At 44.1% G+C, this 17402-nt stretch overlaps 1 protein-coding gene and 1 long non-coding RNA gene across 2 annotated transcripts; one reads left to right on the top strand and one right to left on the bottom strand.

Annotated features, from left to right (window-relative positions):
* Nucleotides 1–7275: 7275 nt before the first annotated feature.
* On the top strand, nucleotides 7276–10330 carry LOC144769062 (uncharacterized). Its single transcript, XR_013598660.1, has 3 exons — nucleotides 7276–7342; nucleotides 8589–8720; nucleotides 9427–10330. It is a non-coding gene; the product is annotated as an uncharacterized LOC144769062 (long non-coding RNA).
* Nucleotides 7810–16963, bottom strand: LOC144769061 (zinc finger BED domain-containing protein 6-like). Its single transcript, XM_078653057.1, has 3 exons — nucleotides 16420–16963; nucleotides 10337–14089; nucleotides 7810–8074 (listed from the first exon to the last, which is right to left on the bottom strand). Exon 2 carries the CDS (start codon nucleotides 13924–13926, stop codon nucleotides 10342–10344), a length of 3585 nt encoding a protein of 1194 aa, XP_078509183.1. The 5' UTR covers nucleotides 13927–14089; nucleotides 16420–16963; the 3' UTR covers nucleotides 7810–8074; nucleotides 10337–10341.
* Between the last annotated feature and the right edge of the window lie 439 nt (nucleotides 16964–17402).

Below are 17402 nucleotides of genomic sequence, written 5' to 3'. Positions count from 1 at the left end.
GGACCTTTAACAGGCAGCATGGGGCATTGAGAAAAATTGTGAACAAATACTGGGATCTAGTAAGATTTGATCCAGTTATTGGTGAGCATATGCTAAAGAAACCTGTGATCACATTCAGGAAAGCATACTCTATGCAGGATGCATTAGTAAAATCTAGTCTTGAAGTGATTGCGCCAAAAAATTGGCTAACAGGCAGTAAAGGTTTCAGGAAGTGGTCTAGCTGCAAGGCTTGCTTACATGGAGTTAGTAAGACCGAATATATTACTCCATTTTCTCCTATGCCCCGTAAAATCACAAAACAGCTGACCTGCAAGAGTGAGTAAGTGGTATATGTGCTGGAGTGTCCATGTGGCCTGCGATATGTTGGGAGTACCAAATTGCAGGTCCACAAGAGGGTGCTCCAGCACATAAGAGCAATCAATACAAGTGATGCCACGTACCCAGTTGCTAGGCATTTCAGGGAGTGTCATGGTAACAACAGTGCTCTCCTTAGATATTATGCGATTAACACAGTGGGTCCCCTGAGAAGAGGCGGCGACAGGGAGGGCATTCTCAGAGCTTTAGAGACAAAGTACATACTAGAATTGAACAGTAAGACCCCTTGGGGTCTGAATTCTACAGAAGATCTTTATACTTGTCTATAATTCCCCCTATGTAGCTCACAGGGCCTCGAACATATAGCGCACCTTTATTTTGCCTTATCATTCCATCACTGTTCTGGGCAGGTTTCTATGACGGATGTATGACGTTATAACGCATACTTTAACAACGCATACCTTTACAACGCTATTTTTACAACGCAGGAACCATTACACCGAATTACCATTACAACGCATTTTTTTACAACGCAATACTTTTACAACGCAATACCTTTACAACGTAAGTATTGGTAAGTATATAATATTTTTTTAATGTAATTAATTACATTTAATATAATTTATTTTAATTTATTATTATTTTTATTTTATTTGTACCCTGTATCCTTGTATTGGTAATTATATAATATTTTTTTAAAAATGTAATTAATTAAAATTAATATAATTTATTTTAATTTAATGTTATTTTTAATTTATTTTTACCCTGTATCCATGTACCCCAAAACCCAAACCTGGCCCTGAACCCTAAAAATACCCCTTTACCCAAAAACCCAAACTTAGCCCTGAACCCTAAAAATACCCCTTTACCCAAAAACCCAAAACTGACCCTGAACCCTAAAAATACCCCTTTACCCAAAAACTCAAAACTGACCCTGAACCCTAAAAATACCCCTTTACCCAAAAACCCAAAAGTGACCCTGAACCCTAAAAATACCCCTTTACCCAAAAACCCAAAACTGATCCTGAACCCTAAAAATACCCCTTTACCCAAAAACCCAAAACTGACCCTGAACCCTAAAAATATCCCTTTACCCAAATACCCAAAACTGACCCTGAACCCTAAAAATACCCCTTTTCCCAAAAACCCCAAACTGACCCTGAACCCTAAAAATACCCCTTTACCCAAAAACCCAAAAGTGACCCTGAACCCTAAAAATACCCCTTTACCCAAAAACCCAAAACTGACCCTGAACCCTAAAAATACCCCTTTACCCAAAAACCCAAAGCTGACCCTGAACCCTAAAAATACCCTTTTACCCAAAAACCCAAAACTGACCCTGAACCCTAAAAATACCCCTTTACCCAAAAACCCAAAACTGACCCTGAACCCTAAAAATACCCCTTTACCCAAAAACCCAAAACTGACCCTGAACCCTAAAAATACCCCTTTACCAAAAAACCCAAAACTGACCCTGAACCCTAAAAATACCCCTTTACCCAAAAACCCAAAACTGACCCTGAACCCTAAAAATACCCCTTTACCCAAAAACCCAAAACTGACCCTGAACCCTAAAAATATCCCTTTACCCAAATACCCAAAACTGACCCTGAACCCTAAAAATACCCCTTTACCCAAAAACCCAAAACTGACCCTGAACCCTAAAAATACCCCTTTACCCAAAAACCCAAAACTGACCCTGAACCCTAAAAATACCCCTTTACCCAAAAACTTAAAACTTACCCTGAACCCTAAAAATACCCCTTTACCCAAAAACCCAAACCTTGCCCTGAACCCTAAAAATACCCCTTTACCCAAAAACCCAAACTTATAACATTTTTACTATAATAATATACTTACCAATACTTACGTTGTAAAGGTATTGCGTTGTAAAAGTATTGCGTTGTAAAAAAATACGTTGTAATGGTAGTTCGTTGTAATGGTTCCTGCGTTGTAAAAGTTGCGTTGTAAAAGTAGTCCGTTGTAAAAGTTTCGTTGTAATGGTAACATACCTTCTATGACAGTCTCTGACTACATGTCCCAACCAAAATAGTATTCTCAGTAGGTTGGGTTGCAGCTTGTCAATCTTTAATCTGGTTCCTGGTCTTATATTAGGTCACCAACATCAAATGTGTAGGTTGGGAGCAGCCTACAATAAGACCATAAATCATTTGTATGTTTTTTAACTTTTTGTATTTTCATTCATTCACTTATCACGCATGAAATTGGACATAGAAAGTGTGTTTATTAGATTTTTTAGAAGATTTAGGCACATTAAGGAAAAAAGCAGATGTGTTGTTTGTATTTATACAGTCATTGAATGTTGGGGAACAAGGGAGTGGGGGGAAGAAATAATATAATATTTGTCTTTTCTCATTACTTCATCCCCTTTCTGCTTACACATCTGATGATAGCATGCCAATCATGTGCCATGAGGGGTTGGATTAGCTGGTGGCAGCTGATTGTTCATTTATGGTATATGGGCTTATCCACAAATTGTGTTATTTGTATTCACCTTGAAAATATTATCAGGGAATGAGCTTCCAAACTGCAATTTTTCATATCTTAAATTGTTAATGATGTGAATCAAAACGGATTTAACTAACTAGGCATGTGTCACTCAAATTAGAATGATGTGTTTTAGTTACTGGGATTATCCCAATATGTGCCTTGACAAGTCTGTCTTCCATGGTATTTTCCTATTCACGCTGCTGTCCAAACAAATGTTTTAAAATTCAAGCACTTGCACTTTAAATTTTGCCCACGCTCTCCATTGCGTCATGTGTCCAAGGCCTCTGTGCAGGCCGAAACGTTATGCTGGCGAAGGTGCTATTAAATTAACAAGCTCACCTGATTCTTGGGTCTCGTGTTGGTGCTCCGGAGATTGTGGACCTGACCTATGGTTTTGAACTTTTTGAACACATATATATATATAGGCGGGGTAACAAATGCGTGGTAAAGGCACTGCGATGTAAAAATCATGTTGCAGAGACCATGTCCCTTCTAAACATTGCTGAAAAGCAGCTCTTACAGTCAGTGTCACACCTACTGGTTCTTCGCTCTATATGTCAGTACATAGAGAGGGGTTTTGTGTTGGGACTGAAAAGGAATGTGCGAGGTCTGAAGGGTGAGTACTCTACCCATTACTTTTTTTTAAATATTGGAATTGGGTGTTGGAGGAACATTTCTGTGAGTGGCTATATTTCTTTTATAATTGATTTGGGGATGGTGTGATAACAAGAGTGCTGCAGGAAGGTTACAGGACAAGAGGCATTATTTTTGTACCTGAGGGAAGGTAGGGTTCCTAGAAGCGTCAGTGGATGCCTGGAAAGGGGGTTGGTGGGGTAGATGGGGAATGGATAAAAAAAAAATAATAACCTTACCTTCTCTACCGCACACCTCTCCTCCGTCCTATTCAGATCTGCTGCAAGCACCAGAAGCCCCCAGGCTTTCGGACTCTCCCAGCCTCTCCCTACCTCTGCACAGATGATCCATGAGTTCAGAGGGAGATTACAAGAACTGGAAACCCATGTACAGTGTGGGTTTCCAACTCATGTTTGGAGGCTGGTCACTGATGATGTTAATGCTGCTTTTGCTATTGTGCAACCTAGCCAGGACATTAGCAGCCGCCTCTGAAGCTTTTGTTTTTGGAGGGGAATCGGGGATCAGTTCTTGGCTCAAAGCCTGACTTCCTCCCCATGACCTCGCCCCCTTATGCCTTCTAAAAACAGTGAGCTTACATTCCCATCCCCTCCACAGACTCCACCCCCCTTAAGCCCTCCAAATCCTCTCACAAAGTGAAATGTATTCGAATGTTGGCAAACCTGCTCTCTGCAATGGGTTGCAGAGAGCCACTGCTGACAGTGTGGCCCCAGGCCGTGCTGAAACTACTCTCAAAAATGATGTCAGGACGGTAGCTGCTCTAGAACTCTGCTTTAGATGCAGAGTGGAGAGGAGGCACACGGGGCTGCTGGAGTGCGTAGAGAATACCTGGTACACATTTTCATATTTAGATATTGAGGATGGGCAATAAAGAGAGGAGTTACTTTTTATCTACCTTCTTTCACCTCTCTCTCTCTAGTCTCTGAAAACCTAGGCGAGGCAAGGGAATAAAGGCAGTGCTCTGCTGCCACCAATCACCGTTTCCTGTCCAACCGCTCTCTCTCCTGTCCGCTGCAGGGTACATAGACCCACTGCCAACAAGAGAATTCCAGGCCCAGAGGGAGATTGGGGTGAGAGGCAGGACACCTGATATTTAGGTATGGGGGTGGGGCAATAAAGAGATGTTGGTGGTTGCCAAGATACCACATATTTAAGCTTGAAATATTTGGAAGGGGAAATTATGAGGTGATGTAGGGAGATGGCAGGATTGCTGAGGTATATATTTTGTTTGTTGGCTGCTGTAGAGGAATAGATGAGCTGAGGTAAATGGTTGGGGGGCAAAAAAGTAGATATTCTGAGGCTTGGGGTGGAGCCAGTTAAGACTATATTTTGTGTGGTCTCTTAATGACTCTTCAGCTCCAACACTGTTAATCTGAGCCATGAGAGAGAAACAGAGGGGGGGGGGGGGGCATACATACCGACACTGTAGATGCTCATCTATGAATCGAGGGGATGTTTTCACTTTGGGGTGCTGATTGAACTAAAAGACAACTCTAGCTTTGTTCTTGCTATGAAGTTGATTTTACCCAAAACCACTTGGTGAAAGGTATTCCTGTCAGTTACAGTGATTTATATATAAATATCTTTATCATATATGGGATTCTGCAATCCCTGTTTAAAAATGAATCTCTATTTTCTTTATAATAGGCGACTTGTGACACACTCAGCTGCCTACTTTAAGGAAATTAAAAACCCACTCACTCTTCCTGTTGCCACAGAGACTGCAGCCCGGGGGAAAGGCAGGTCAGGTCACAAAGCCTAATTAAAGCAGCTGTTAAAAGAGTAAAAACGAAAACTGGCTTTTCTTTAATTTTCTCCATTTTTCTAGATGTACAGTGACAAGCAAAAGGGATATATTTATGGCAACATGTTTATTTTTCGAACTCCTTAGGTAATTACAGAAAAATGTAAATCTTTCTGCACGTTACCTCATATTTTGAGTAACCCTGGGCGTAGTTCGCGTAGCCGCACTCCGCGAAGCTACGCGAAGACGCACTTGCACTCCGCGAGCTACGTGTAGCTCCGCGGACATGCGTAGTAGGTTGCTAGACCCGTTCGCGCGCCGTTTTTCGTCTTCGGGAGCGCGGTGCGCGTGTTCGGGGCGCTGCCTGCATGCTCGCGATAGCTAGCGCGCTAAGTTACTCAATGAGGTTTGTCCCGCCCGCTTGCGTTCCCTTATTTCCGGTTCCGGGTCACAAGTAACGTGTTCGCGTTGTGTTAGACATGTTCGGGAACTCATCTTCTCGTTCGCACTGCCAAAGTGCGTGATCGCGTCAAATATCGCGCGAACTTACCGCGGCGGTCGCGACGGGCAGAGCCATCTTCGATTTCACACTCTGGCTATGGTTTTGGGCCTACTTCAGCATCTCACTCCTATCTCTTCCATCCTGGTCTTTTCCCTCAGTTTTTCTAACTTTCTTTACTTCTTACCTATTTCTGTCTGTGCCTAGGTTTATATTTCTCATTTTATTTTTACTTTTACCACTTTTTTTGCAACTTTTCTCTTGTTTTATATTACTTCCTTCTTTTATCTTTCTTCTTTCTTCCCCTAACCTTTTTGTCTTCAACTTTCCTTCTCCCCTCCACCCAGAACCATGGTGAAGGGTGCCAGCAGAATCGGCGGCTCAAAGGGCAAGGCGGCTGTGCCTAAAAAAAACAGGCTGCCTTGCGGCAGAATGCGCCCGGCAGGAGTGACGCCCCGCCAACTTTTTGGGGAGGAGGAGTTGGCCGCCCTGGTCTTTTTTATCCAACGTCACCTCCCCTTGACTTTGGCAGCAGGCGGCAGGCCCGGTCCGGATACCAGCACATTGAAGAGCGTCTCCGGCGGTGGGCGAAGGTGCGCCGTGCAGTCTTCCGCTGCTCCGGTATCCGGCGTACCCACCATCAGCTGTCCCACCGCTGGGCCGACATTTTGGACCGGGAGCAGGACCTGTTGGACCTGCTTGGTGTGGAGGTTGTGGGTCTTGGTGAGTGGCTACCCCAAAAATAAAGTGTGTATATATATATATATATATATATATATATATATATATATATATATATATATATATATATATATACATATAGATTATATATATATATATATATATATATACATATATAGATATATAGTTGTCTAAATATTGTTATTGTATCTTTGTAAATATTGGCTGAATAAGTAACGCGATGACTGTTGCCCCTAGTTACATTTGCGATGTATTCCGGTATATCTACTGTCATTGTATGACAGTGTTCTTCTTCTTCACTGGCTCTTGCGTGTTGTTTCAACTTGGCGCTAGCTGTTGCTGTTTATTGATGTGAGATTTTCTTTATTGCTGAGAACTGGAGTTAGTTAATGCTATTAATAGAGTCTTGTCCTTCCTTTGTCCGTCAGTGAAATAGCGGTGGATGGATAATTATTAATTGTACGTTGTTTGCATATTGTAGCATTTTTTTCACGGCCTTCTCTTCTGCATGAATGGAATCCTTTTCTTGCAAAGAATGCTAACGTTACTTTGTTCTTCTTACCTCAGCCAGGGCCGGCTCTAGGGGGCATGTGCAAGCTGTGCAACTGCACAGGGGCACCAAACTTCAGGGGCCACCGCACCAATAGATATCCTTAATGTAATAATACTCTAAGGATGGATACATATTTGCGTTGCGGCCCCTGGCATGGATTTGTTGCCTCCGGCTCTGTTCCACTGTAGCAGTGTGATTTGCAATTATGTCTATGTTTCACATCACTCAATGTATTTATCTATGTTTATTATTTTAATTTTTACATGAACCACAGAATCCAGGGGCAAGCAGAATACAGGGACCGAGTCGGCGGGTGAACCACCAGTTACACAGAGCTCCTCTACTGAGGATCCTGCTGCTGTCCCCAGTAAGTCCAACAGTGCTTGTTTTTTCCTCTGTAATGTGTCTGCAGTGCTTTGTCAATTGACAGCAACCAAGTAGGCATCCAGAATGATGTTTGTCTAGTATTTTTGTAAACGTTAGTATACCACTACTAGTCTTGTGGGTATTCTTCTATCTCCTATGGAGTTATATACATATTACACAACTATGTAACTATGCACACGAAAATTGGATGTTGTTGGTACTGATAGGCAGGTTGGACCTTACTTACACCTCAGTCACAGAACTCTGAGGAACGCACAATTCACTGAACGTCAGCCTATATGGCCTGAGTCATTGGTCTATTGTTCAAATCACACTCCTGAACCCCAATACCAAGATGCCGAATGCTTTTAGGACACAAACCGTTACCTAAGAAACCCCCTTTTGCTCACTCACTCGTGTGAGTCTCTAAGACAACAGACACTGAAAATAAACTTCAGAGTCAAAGTGGTCATTCAAAAGCTTTATTTTGTTAGAAGTAAGTAAGTAACATCAATGTTTTTAAGTGCTTCCGTCCAATACGTTGAAGGGCCCACCAGAAAAAATCCAGAGTTAAAACAGGCATAATAAAGTAATCAACATTTGTACAGCTACTAGTGCACAATAGGGAAATGTGGCAACTATCGGAGACCTCTCACCAACGTATACTGGTCAGATATTCCTCTTTTTTTGTAAGCTATGGAAATGTCCGCTTCGTAGAAGGCAATCTTCTCACCTGCCGAAAAATAATGACAAAAGTGGTGCACGTTAGACAGTATTAAATACATTTATGCCAGTTTTATGCAGCCATGCTAAAAAGAAGTTGTGTAACCTGTAAGCAAACTGTATCCCACAATCCACATAGAAAACTTAAATACGGGCCCTTTTACTTTCCCACCTCTTCAGGTGTATGCATTGAACAATGATGTGTTGCCCCAGAGCGTCTTCTCGTACTGCGCAACAAGCTGCGAGTTAACACATGCGCAAAACTGGATACATTGATGTACAAAGGTTACATAGTTCACTTCCAATTTCCAAGGACTAGAGTAGCAGGACAGATGAGATGAGCTTGGGTACCATACCATAACAATGAATGCTAATAATATGTGTAGTGACTCTGCTGTACTATGCAATGTGGACTCATACTGATTACGTACGTTGGACTTAACTGTTTTGAAGAACTCCATTCTTGGTGAACAAGTACAAAGGGGGCTGTGCATCCATCTAAAAAGGCGTACTTATTTTTATAGGTGCAGAACCCTTACCATCGACCAGTGCCGACGGGGACAGCGGCGCTGCTTCAGCGCTCCCGGCGGGGACAGGAGGAACAGAGGCACCTACACCAGCAGCAGTGGGGGGGGAGCCAACAGCGGCGGGCGATGGTAAGTTACATTCAATAGTGATCTGCATTACTTGGTGGGAGGGGAAAACTTTCTCACTGTACTCTACTGGAAAATATATGTTACCTTTACTTGTCATTAGCATGCTAAGCATTACCACTACAGTAATGCAAGTGCCTGATAGCAGTCGGATGCATGGGTTGTTGTTAAAGCATGTAAAGGGGAAAACACAGCTGCCAGCGTGGTTGGGAGACACACCCAATACCGGTGGTTAGTGGATAGTCTCAGCAGCTGCGGTGTTTTGGGCAAACCCAAAGGCAAGGGAAGGAGGGGACGACTGGGTGCATGGGTCGTTGCTGGTGAAACACAAACCAAATAAGGTTTGTTGCGCGGTATAAAGTATTATAGTCTTTACTAGACATGTGCTACTAGCTGCCCCCTGTTAATTAATGTTACTTTGAGAGTGTTCCCGCCTTCCCGGAACAAAAGGAGATATGTAAAAGACAGGTGTTCGTTCTAATGTGTGTGACCGTTGAAGTACACCCATGCTAATAGGGCAGACATAAAGCCGTGACAAAAAGTCCGAAAAATTAATAGAGGCTGTAGAATGTTCAAGATAGACGCAACACTATTTCTGGTACTCAGCTTGCTTGCTAGTGCTACTGTGCCGCCCACTATGTGTTGAATCAATGTTGTGTTCTTGATTTGCGGGGAGTTTGGATTAACAATTCTGTTTCTTTCTTTATAGTTACTCCTTCCCAAAAACCAACCAGGAAGGAGTTGGCAGTCCGGGCCCGGCAGCGGAAACTGCAGGCAATTGTAGAGGCCTACCGCCGGCTGGTGGATCAGGCCGAGGAGGAGGAGGAGGAGGCGGCGGCAGCAGCTGCTGCCTCTTCCAATGCCCCGGGCCCCAAGCCTGCAGGACTACGTCGCCGTGGTCAGGCAGCCGCCCGCCGCCGCATTGTTACATCTTCGGCGGCCCCCCCACAACAACAACAACAACCACATGCATGCAAGTGTAGGTGCCGTGCTTTCAAAGCAAAGATTCTCCGCCGGGTAGCGAAGTTGGAGGATGAGCGGAAGAAGCAGGAGGACGGTCTAGAGGAGCGTGTCAAAATACTGGTGGACAAACACCTGAAAGCCCGCCGGCTTTGAAATGGACCCTGTTTTTTGCCCCTTTTTTAATCCTTTTGTTGGTGGGTGGGATGTGGGAGTTGGGGTGTACATTTGGGTTGAAATTTGGTTGGGGTTAGGGGAGGGTAGGGAGGGACAGCTCTGGGTCAGGGGGTTACATTTGTTATATATTTTATTTTTCTATTATCATTATTAAAATATAAAAATAAAACAAAGATATTATTTTCACAAGAAAACATTTGAAGTTCATTTGTGTTTGTTGGGGGGGTGGAGGGGGGACTGTTTCACCAAATAATGTACGTTGTGCAACATGAACATGCACTACGAACGATAAATTAAGTACTGACTGCACCTGTAGTAGTAGGGTCACAAGTGCATAAATAATTTATATTATTAAATAACATGGGAAAATTGCCCATCACGTGAGTCTGAAGTTACTACTAGCATACTTTAATTCCATGCACATTTGCTCAGAGTCGGCTAAACAATCCTATGCAATGCATTGCATCATTCCTTTAACATACCTGTCCTAGTTGTCAGGGAAGAGGAGCTCGTCCTCAAACTCTGTGCGTTCAGACAGAAGTAGGTCATGTAACCCAGTAGTGAGGACGTCTTCTTCACACTCGCTTTCTTCATCCGGCGGTGATTCACGTACTTGATAGTCTGGTGGTATGAAGCGTTGATTCATTTTTATCATTGTCAGCCGCTCCACGCTTTTGGGGGAGAGACTAGTCCTTTTCGATGTGACAATGGCACCAGCAGCACTGAAAACCCGCTCAGAGGAGACACTGGCTACAGGACAAGCCAGATACTTTATCGCCAGCCTGCTCAGCACTGGCCACTGTCTCCTTCTTTCATACCAATAGACCAATGGGCTTTGCTCCATGAACACCTCTGTTGTGTCATCCAGATAGGCCTGAACCATCCGCTCAATGTTCATTGGTGCTCGGCTTTGCTGGTCCTCTTTTCCCTTTGCAACAGCAACGGACTTACCCATCCCTTTCTGTATAAAAAAAGCAGTTATGCTTTTGGTTGGGTCTGCTGAATCAGATCGTGTAGGTGCTGCTTTTGGTACTGTTGGTGCCTGCTGGAAAGCAGACGCACTGCTCTCACGCTGTGAAGAACTTGCGTCAGGAGTACTTGGACTGGCCTGGGCTGGCAGTGGCAGGCCTTTAAGTAACAGCCGTTCAGTTTCTAACTCATTAGCTTCCGCAGCTATGGAAGTTTTGTACTTGTCAACATCCTCATCTGAAAATGGAATTACTTCGTTACTGCTGACAAATAATTTGTACCGTGGATCCAAGATTGTTGCAGTTATGTAATGTTCACCTGACACAATATTGTTGAGCCTTACATTTTCACACAAGCGGTTGACTAAGCCCTTGGCTAAGGTATATGCATCAACTTTTTGTTCGTCACCTTCGTATGTTTCACAGACCTCCTTCACCTGTTGCTCAAGCATGTACAACAATGGGATGGCTTGGCCCATAGTACAGTCCTCCCTGCTAACTGCACGTGTGAAGACCTCAAAGGGTTGTAGCATCTCTGTGATGCATTTAATGAGGTCCCACTGCCACATCTCAATGGTCAGGGCTTTAAGATTAACAGTAGGATCCCCTAATCTTCTTGACATGACATAAGCATTCAGTGGGATGTACTGCTCAAAGAGACGCTCAAGCATGAAATAAGTTGAGTTCCAACGTGTTGGGACCTCCTGTATCAGTGCTTTGACTGGCAACCTATGCTCTTGCTGAATGACCCGTAGCAGCTTCCGTCCTTTGAAAGAATGGTTAAAGTGCGTGCATATTCTTCTGCAGATGGCCATTATGTTGCTGACTTTGGCTTCATTTTTCAGAAAGTCTTGCACGACTAAGTTTATGCAGTGTGCCAAACAGGGTACCCTGAAATAATGTCCTTCTCTCATTGCCTTCACTACATTACTGCCATTGTCGGTGGAAACAAAACCAATCTTAAGGCCTCTTGGTTTCAGCCATTCAAAGACCTTGTCATTAAAGTCAGACAAAATGTTTTCAGCAGTATGACTTTTGTCCATACCAAACATGGCTATAGTTGCATGTCTGCGCGTATCATTAAAAATTCCAGCAACGTCACGGAGGCCTGAAGTTAACTTGTCTTTAACACCTGCAAAAGAGATCCAGTGTGCGGTGATGCACATGAAATCTGTAGCATCGCAACTGCTCCACATGTCTGTTGTCAGGTGGATACAATGGACAACACTCTGTTGTAAGGCTTTCCCAATCAATTCCAGCACATCGTGGTGTAGTGCTGGAACAGCCACTCGGGCAAAATAGTAGCGACTGGGAACGTTCCATTTTGGGCAGAGGGTTGCCACTAATTCCAGAAATCCAACAGCCTCAACAAATGAAAATGGGAGAAGGTCCAGTGCTAACATTTTCGCAAGTTTGGCATTGTATAAACGTGCTACTGGGTGGTTCCGCTCGTACTTTCCCTCCTGCCTTAACATGCTAGGAATGGTAAGCTGCTTTGCATGTCTTTGAGTTGTGCTAGACGGACCACCTTGCATCGCAGACTTTGCACTCCTTGGTGTTTCCAGCTGACTCTGGTGCCACTGAGAAGTTGCAGATGCGGAGGATGTGGTCTTTACCACTCCAGTGCTGGCGACAGGGGTCGATTGTGTACCACTCCTAGATAGAAGGTCATCGTCTCCCTCTTCTTCTACCTCCTGATCAACCATGAGTGGACCTTGTACCACTGTATCCCCACCAACACGAGTGCTAACATTTTTTAAGCTTGCAAGGTGGTTCTCCCACCTGATCACGTGTGTTTTTTTCAAATGGGTCGTTTGGCCTCCAGTCCCATAGTTTGTACCAAGCTTACCACGACTAACATTGGCATGACAAATGGTGCATACAGCAATGTTCTCCTGAACTGGGTGAACCGTAAAGAAGTCCCACACTGGGGAGGTAAACTTTTGTCTCCTGCCATAGGAAGAGGAGGACCCACTGCCAATGCCGGATGGACTGGAGGATTGTGGAATTTGACTATGGGACAGCTCAGTCCTAGTACTGCCACTACCTCCTTCTGTTGAAGTGGCGCTTCTGCTGGATGTCGGATGCTGCCGGGCCTTCGCTGTTGAAAAAATTGGAGCTGGTGTTACTGTGGGTGTTGAGTGTGTAGGAGTTATGCGTGGTACCTGCTCATCAGTCATTGCAGCATTTCTGGATAGGGTGAAAATGTTTGTCTCTACATCCTCTGCACCAGGAATAACGCTTGTGATGATGACAGTGTCAGACCCGTCTTTATCACCAGCAGTATCCTGCTCACCTACATCGACCTCCATAAGTTCAAGCCTGCCTGGAAACTTCCTTTTTCCTAGCATGGTCTTCTTGGGATGTCTCTCCTTTGAATGCGCAGATAGTTGTGGCTGCCAATCCGTATCAAGGTCATCGGAAGGGATGCTTTGCGAAGAACTCGATGCACTAACCCTCCTTTCCCTTGGTGAATTCGAAGGAAATAGATCACCTACAGAAGTGGCTTCCTCTTCTTCTTGCTCGGAAGGAGGCTCTACTTCCTGAACTGCCCCGACTTCGGGAGGAACAACTACTACTATTTGGTGCGGAGATGGTGGTTGTTGTTCTTGAGGAAGTACTATTGCGGGCTGGGGTTTTTCAACAACAACTGTTGCGGGCGGTGGTTGTGGTTGTTCAACAACTGTTGCGGGAAGTGGTTGTGGTTGTGGGTGAACAACTCCTATTGCGGGCGGTGGTTGTGGTTGTTGAACATCTACTGCTGGCGGTGGTTGTTGAGCACTTCCATCTTGCGTGGATTGTGTACTACTTTGAGACAGCGATAAGTTTAGTTCTGGCTCAGTATCACTGCTCGCAAGCAGAAGGCTGGCTACCTCTTCGACCCTCATCATGTGCTTGGCCCTGGGATGCTGGCTTGCCCCCACTAATGCAGATGTGCTGGTCCCAGCTTGCACCCCAGACCCCGCTGCTGCAGGCGTACCTTTTGGGGTGCCAAAAAAGGTTTTGGGGTCCATACCAGACTTAAGTGACACTTCCTTCTGCTGTTCCTTCTTCGCAGCAACTTTCTTTGTGGTGGAGGACCTGGTAGCTTTCTTAGGGCCCATCTTCTTCTGATGTCAGTCAGCTCACAGCAGCACAAATTGCAGAGATGTCTGGTCAGATGAGTCACACACCACACGTGGCGTCCAACTGAAGGACGTCCGTCTGGCGGTAGAACGAGCGATGGATGAAAAAACAACCAGCACCTCCTCAGTCTTTTTTGTGCACCTACAAGTAAAGAAGGCAGAACAACATCAGTCAAACAAGCAGTAAGGCAACATGAACAATTGAAAGACACACAGGTCAATGTATAAAAGACAAAACAGAAGACTAATAATACCAGTCCAGCAGCACCACAGCTCAAAGGCCACATGAAGTCCAGAAAGAACCAATAAAGTGAAGCAGGCCTATAGATACCAATATGGACAGAAAAACGAGGATGCCTGCTGCACATGACAGGTTAATGTGCAAGGAATAAATAATAGCCCATGGCTAAGACAGAGGTTGTAAACATAACACCGCAAAAACACATACAAAGAAACCCCTGCCCAGGCTCCCAAAACAACAACCAAATGACAAATTCTGTTTTTTTGGGTGCACAAGAAAGACCTGCAACATTTTTGAGAAACTTTTATGCAACTCGGGACATATTGTCCGCGAGAATGCTAAATCGGCATGTTCGGCAGCGCGAACGGAATAAAAAGTCGTGTTCGCGTTCCCGAGCAAGTACATTGAGTGCGCGAACACGACAAAAAATGTACGTTCACGTGCTCACATGGTGCGAAGTTACCAAAACTACCCAAGCTGTATTCCTAGGGTTACCTAATGGCAGAAATTGACAGAGTATTTAAAGTTTAAACACACCCAAAACCAGAAATACCCCACACATAAAAATAAGATTTTCTATATCAATCCAAGCCATCCATGATTTTCACATTTAAGGGTACACCACAAAAACAGTTGATTAACTTTCATGACCCTATGAGTAGTACCTATGGCCTACTGCCAGAGTAGGCCACAAGGTTGGAGGCCTATGCCTATGGCAAAAGCACAAAGGAAGGACACACAAAATGGCCGCCGACATAGGGCCTGGCCACCAACAACAACATGGCAAAATATATCACAAAGGAAGCATACACAAAATGGCCGCCACCACGTGGCCTGGCCACCAACAACAACATGGCAAAATCACAAAGGATGTAGATACAAAATGGCCTCCACCACATGGCCTGGCCACCAACAACAACATGGCAAAATATATCACAAAGGAAGCATACACAAAATGGCCGCCACCACATGGCCTGGCCACCAACAACAACATGGCAAAATCACAAAGGATGTATATACAAAATGGCCTCCACCACATGGCCTGGCCACCAACAACAACATGGCAAAATAAATCACAAAGGAAGCATACACAAAAAGATCACCACCATAGGGCCTGGCCACCAACAACAACATGGACAACTTTACAAAATGGCCTCCACCACATGGCCTGGCCACCAACAACAACATGGCAAAATAAATCACAAAGGAAGCATACACAAAATGGCCGCCACCACATGGCCTGGCCACCAACAACAACATGACAAGAAAGAGAAGACAGACAATAATGCCTATGGCAAAGGGACAATGCTTTGCTTCAGAAAATGGACACACCACACCACCGCCCAAATTGGTCACCCCACCCCAAAAAAAATAAATAAATAACAGAGGAGAGAAAATGGAAGTGGTCCATGCTCCAAAAAGAGAAAAGTACTACCAAAATGAGAACATAACATAAATGAGGAATTTTTAGGTGCACAAGAAAGACCTGCAACATTTTTGAGAAACTTTTATGCAACTCGGGACATATTGTCCGCGAGAATGCTAAATCGGCATGTTCGGCAGCGCGAACGGAATAAAAAGTCGTGTTCGCGTTCCCGAGCAAGTACATTGAGTGCGCGAACACGACAAAAAATGTAAGTTCACGTGCTCACATGGTGCGAAGTTACCAAAACTACCCAAGCTGTATTCCTAGGGTTACCTAATGGCAGAAATTGACAGAGTATTTAAAGTTTAAACACACCCAAAACCAGAAATACCCCACACATAAAAATAAGATTTTCTATATCAATCCAAGCCATCCATGTTTTTCACATTAAGGGTACACCACAAAAACAGTTGATTAACTTTCATGACTCTATGAGTAGTACCTATGGCCTACTGCCAGAGTAGGCCACAAGGTTGGAGGCCTATGGCAAGAGCAAAGTGGCTGGAAACATTAAATGGCCGCCAACACATGGCCAGGCCAACCACAGAAAGTTAATAAAATGAACTCATGCATGCCTACACACTAACTACATGGGGTACTAGCTACTAGGGTCACATATTGGCTTAAAAATTAGAAACATTTTAAATTCCACAAAATGCAATGTTAGAAAAAATTTACAATTTGGGACCTCATGAAAGTACAGGCCTCCATCAATAATTTAATTCCAGGATTGAATACTGTTGTTAAAAAAAAATCAAATCAAACAAGCACAAGTCTACATCACTCATACATTACACAAACTTACTTGAAAAAGAGAATTCCAATTCAAAAAGTCCTCATTAAATCCAAGGTAAATCAGTAATGCAGCCAACACAGACAGAAAGTGATCCTTCCAGCTCAAAATCCAAAGGAAAGTGAGCACCACATGGACAAAGCACTGGGAGGAGCCTGGTGGACAGGAACAGGAAGTTGTAAACTCAAGAGCCCTTCCTCCTTACTCTGCAAAACAAGAGTAGAAACAAAAAGAGGGGTCCTTCCCCCCTAAAAATAAAGCCAAAGGTACAACTTTAAGGTTTTTTGCCTTTTTTTTCCTAACCAAAATGGTAATTTATTATGGTTTTAACATGCTCGCGAGTTATTCTGTGCAAGAATGCAGTTTCTGCGTGTTCGGCAACTCGATCTTACCAAAAAGCATCCTCGCGCGTCCTTATGACGCTATCTCGCATCAAAATGACGTTATCGCGTTCGCACAGTCGCACGGGACTGTGCGAGAGTGTTTCCAAACATGGTGGCACAAGCGACCAGGAAAAAACGAACGCAGAACGAAGGTAAGCCATTGCCGCGCACGCGATAATGTTATTCAGCGCGCGAGAACTACGCTACGCACCGGATCGCGGAGTTATCGACAGCTACGCGTTCTCCGCGGAACGCGGAGCTGCCGAAACTCCGCAAGCTCCGCGAACGGAGCGTAGTTCTTCGCCCAGGGTTAATTTTGAGATACTTGTATTAAACAGATTCTAATATCTCTTTGCATCAAATATCTAACTGTGTTTTTGATGTGTTTAATTTAGCACTAGAGATATTTTTATTCTTTAACGTTTGCAAACATGCTTTCATATGAAAGAGCTATGCACCAAGGATATTAATGGTGTGTGGTGATGGAGTGACCGTATGTTCTACACAATAAGGTACCCTCATACATCACAAGGATATAGCAAGTCACCTTCAAGTGCAACTCTGCCTTCTTCCTCATTTCTCTATGTGGTCCTGGAACTAATCAGTGACTTG

The sequence above is a fragment of the Lissotriton helveticus genome, chromosome 7, assembly GCF_964261635.1.
Source record: "Lissotriton helveticus chromosome 7, aLisHel1.1, whole genome shotgun sequence".
NCBI classification, from domain to species: Eukaryota; Metazoa; Chordata; class Amphibia; order Caudata; family Salamandridae; genus Lissotriton; species Lissotriton helveticus.
The sequence above is the reverse complement of the archived record's forward strand: the minus strand, read 5'-3'. Positions and strand labels throughout refer to the sequence as shown.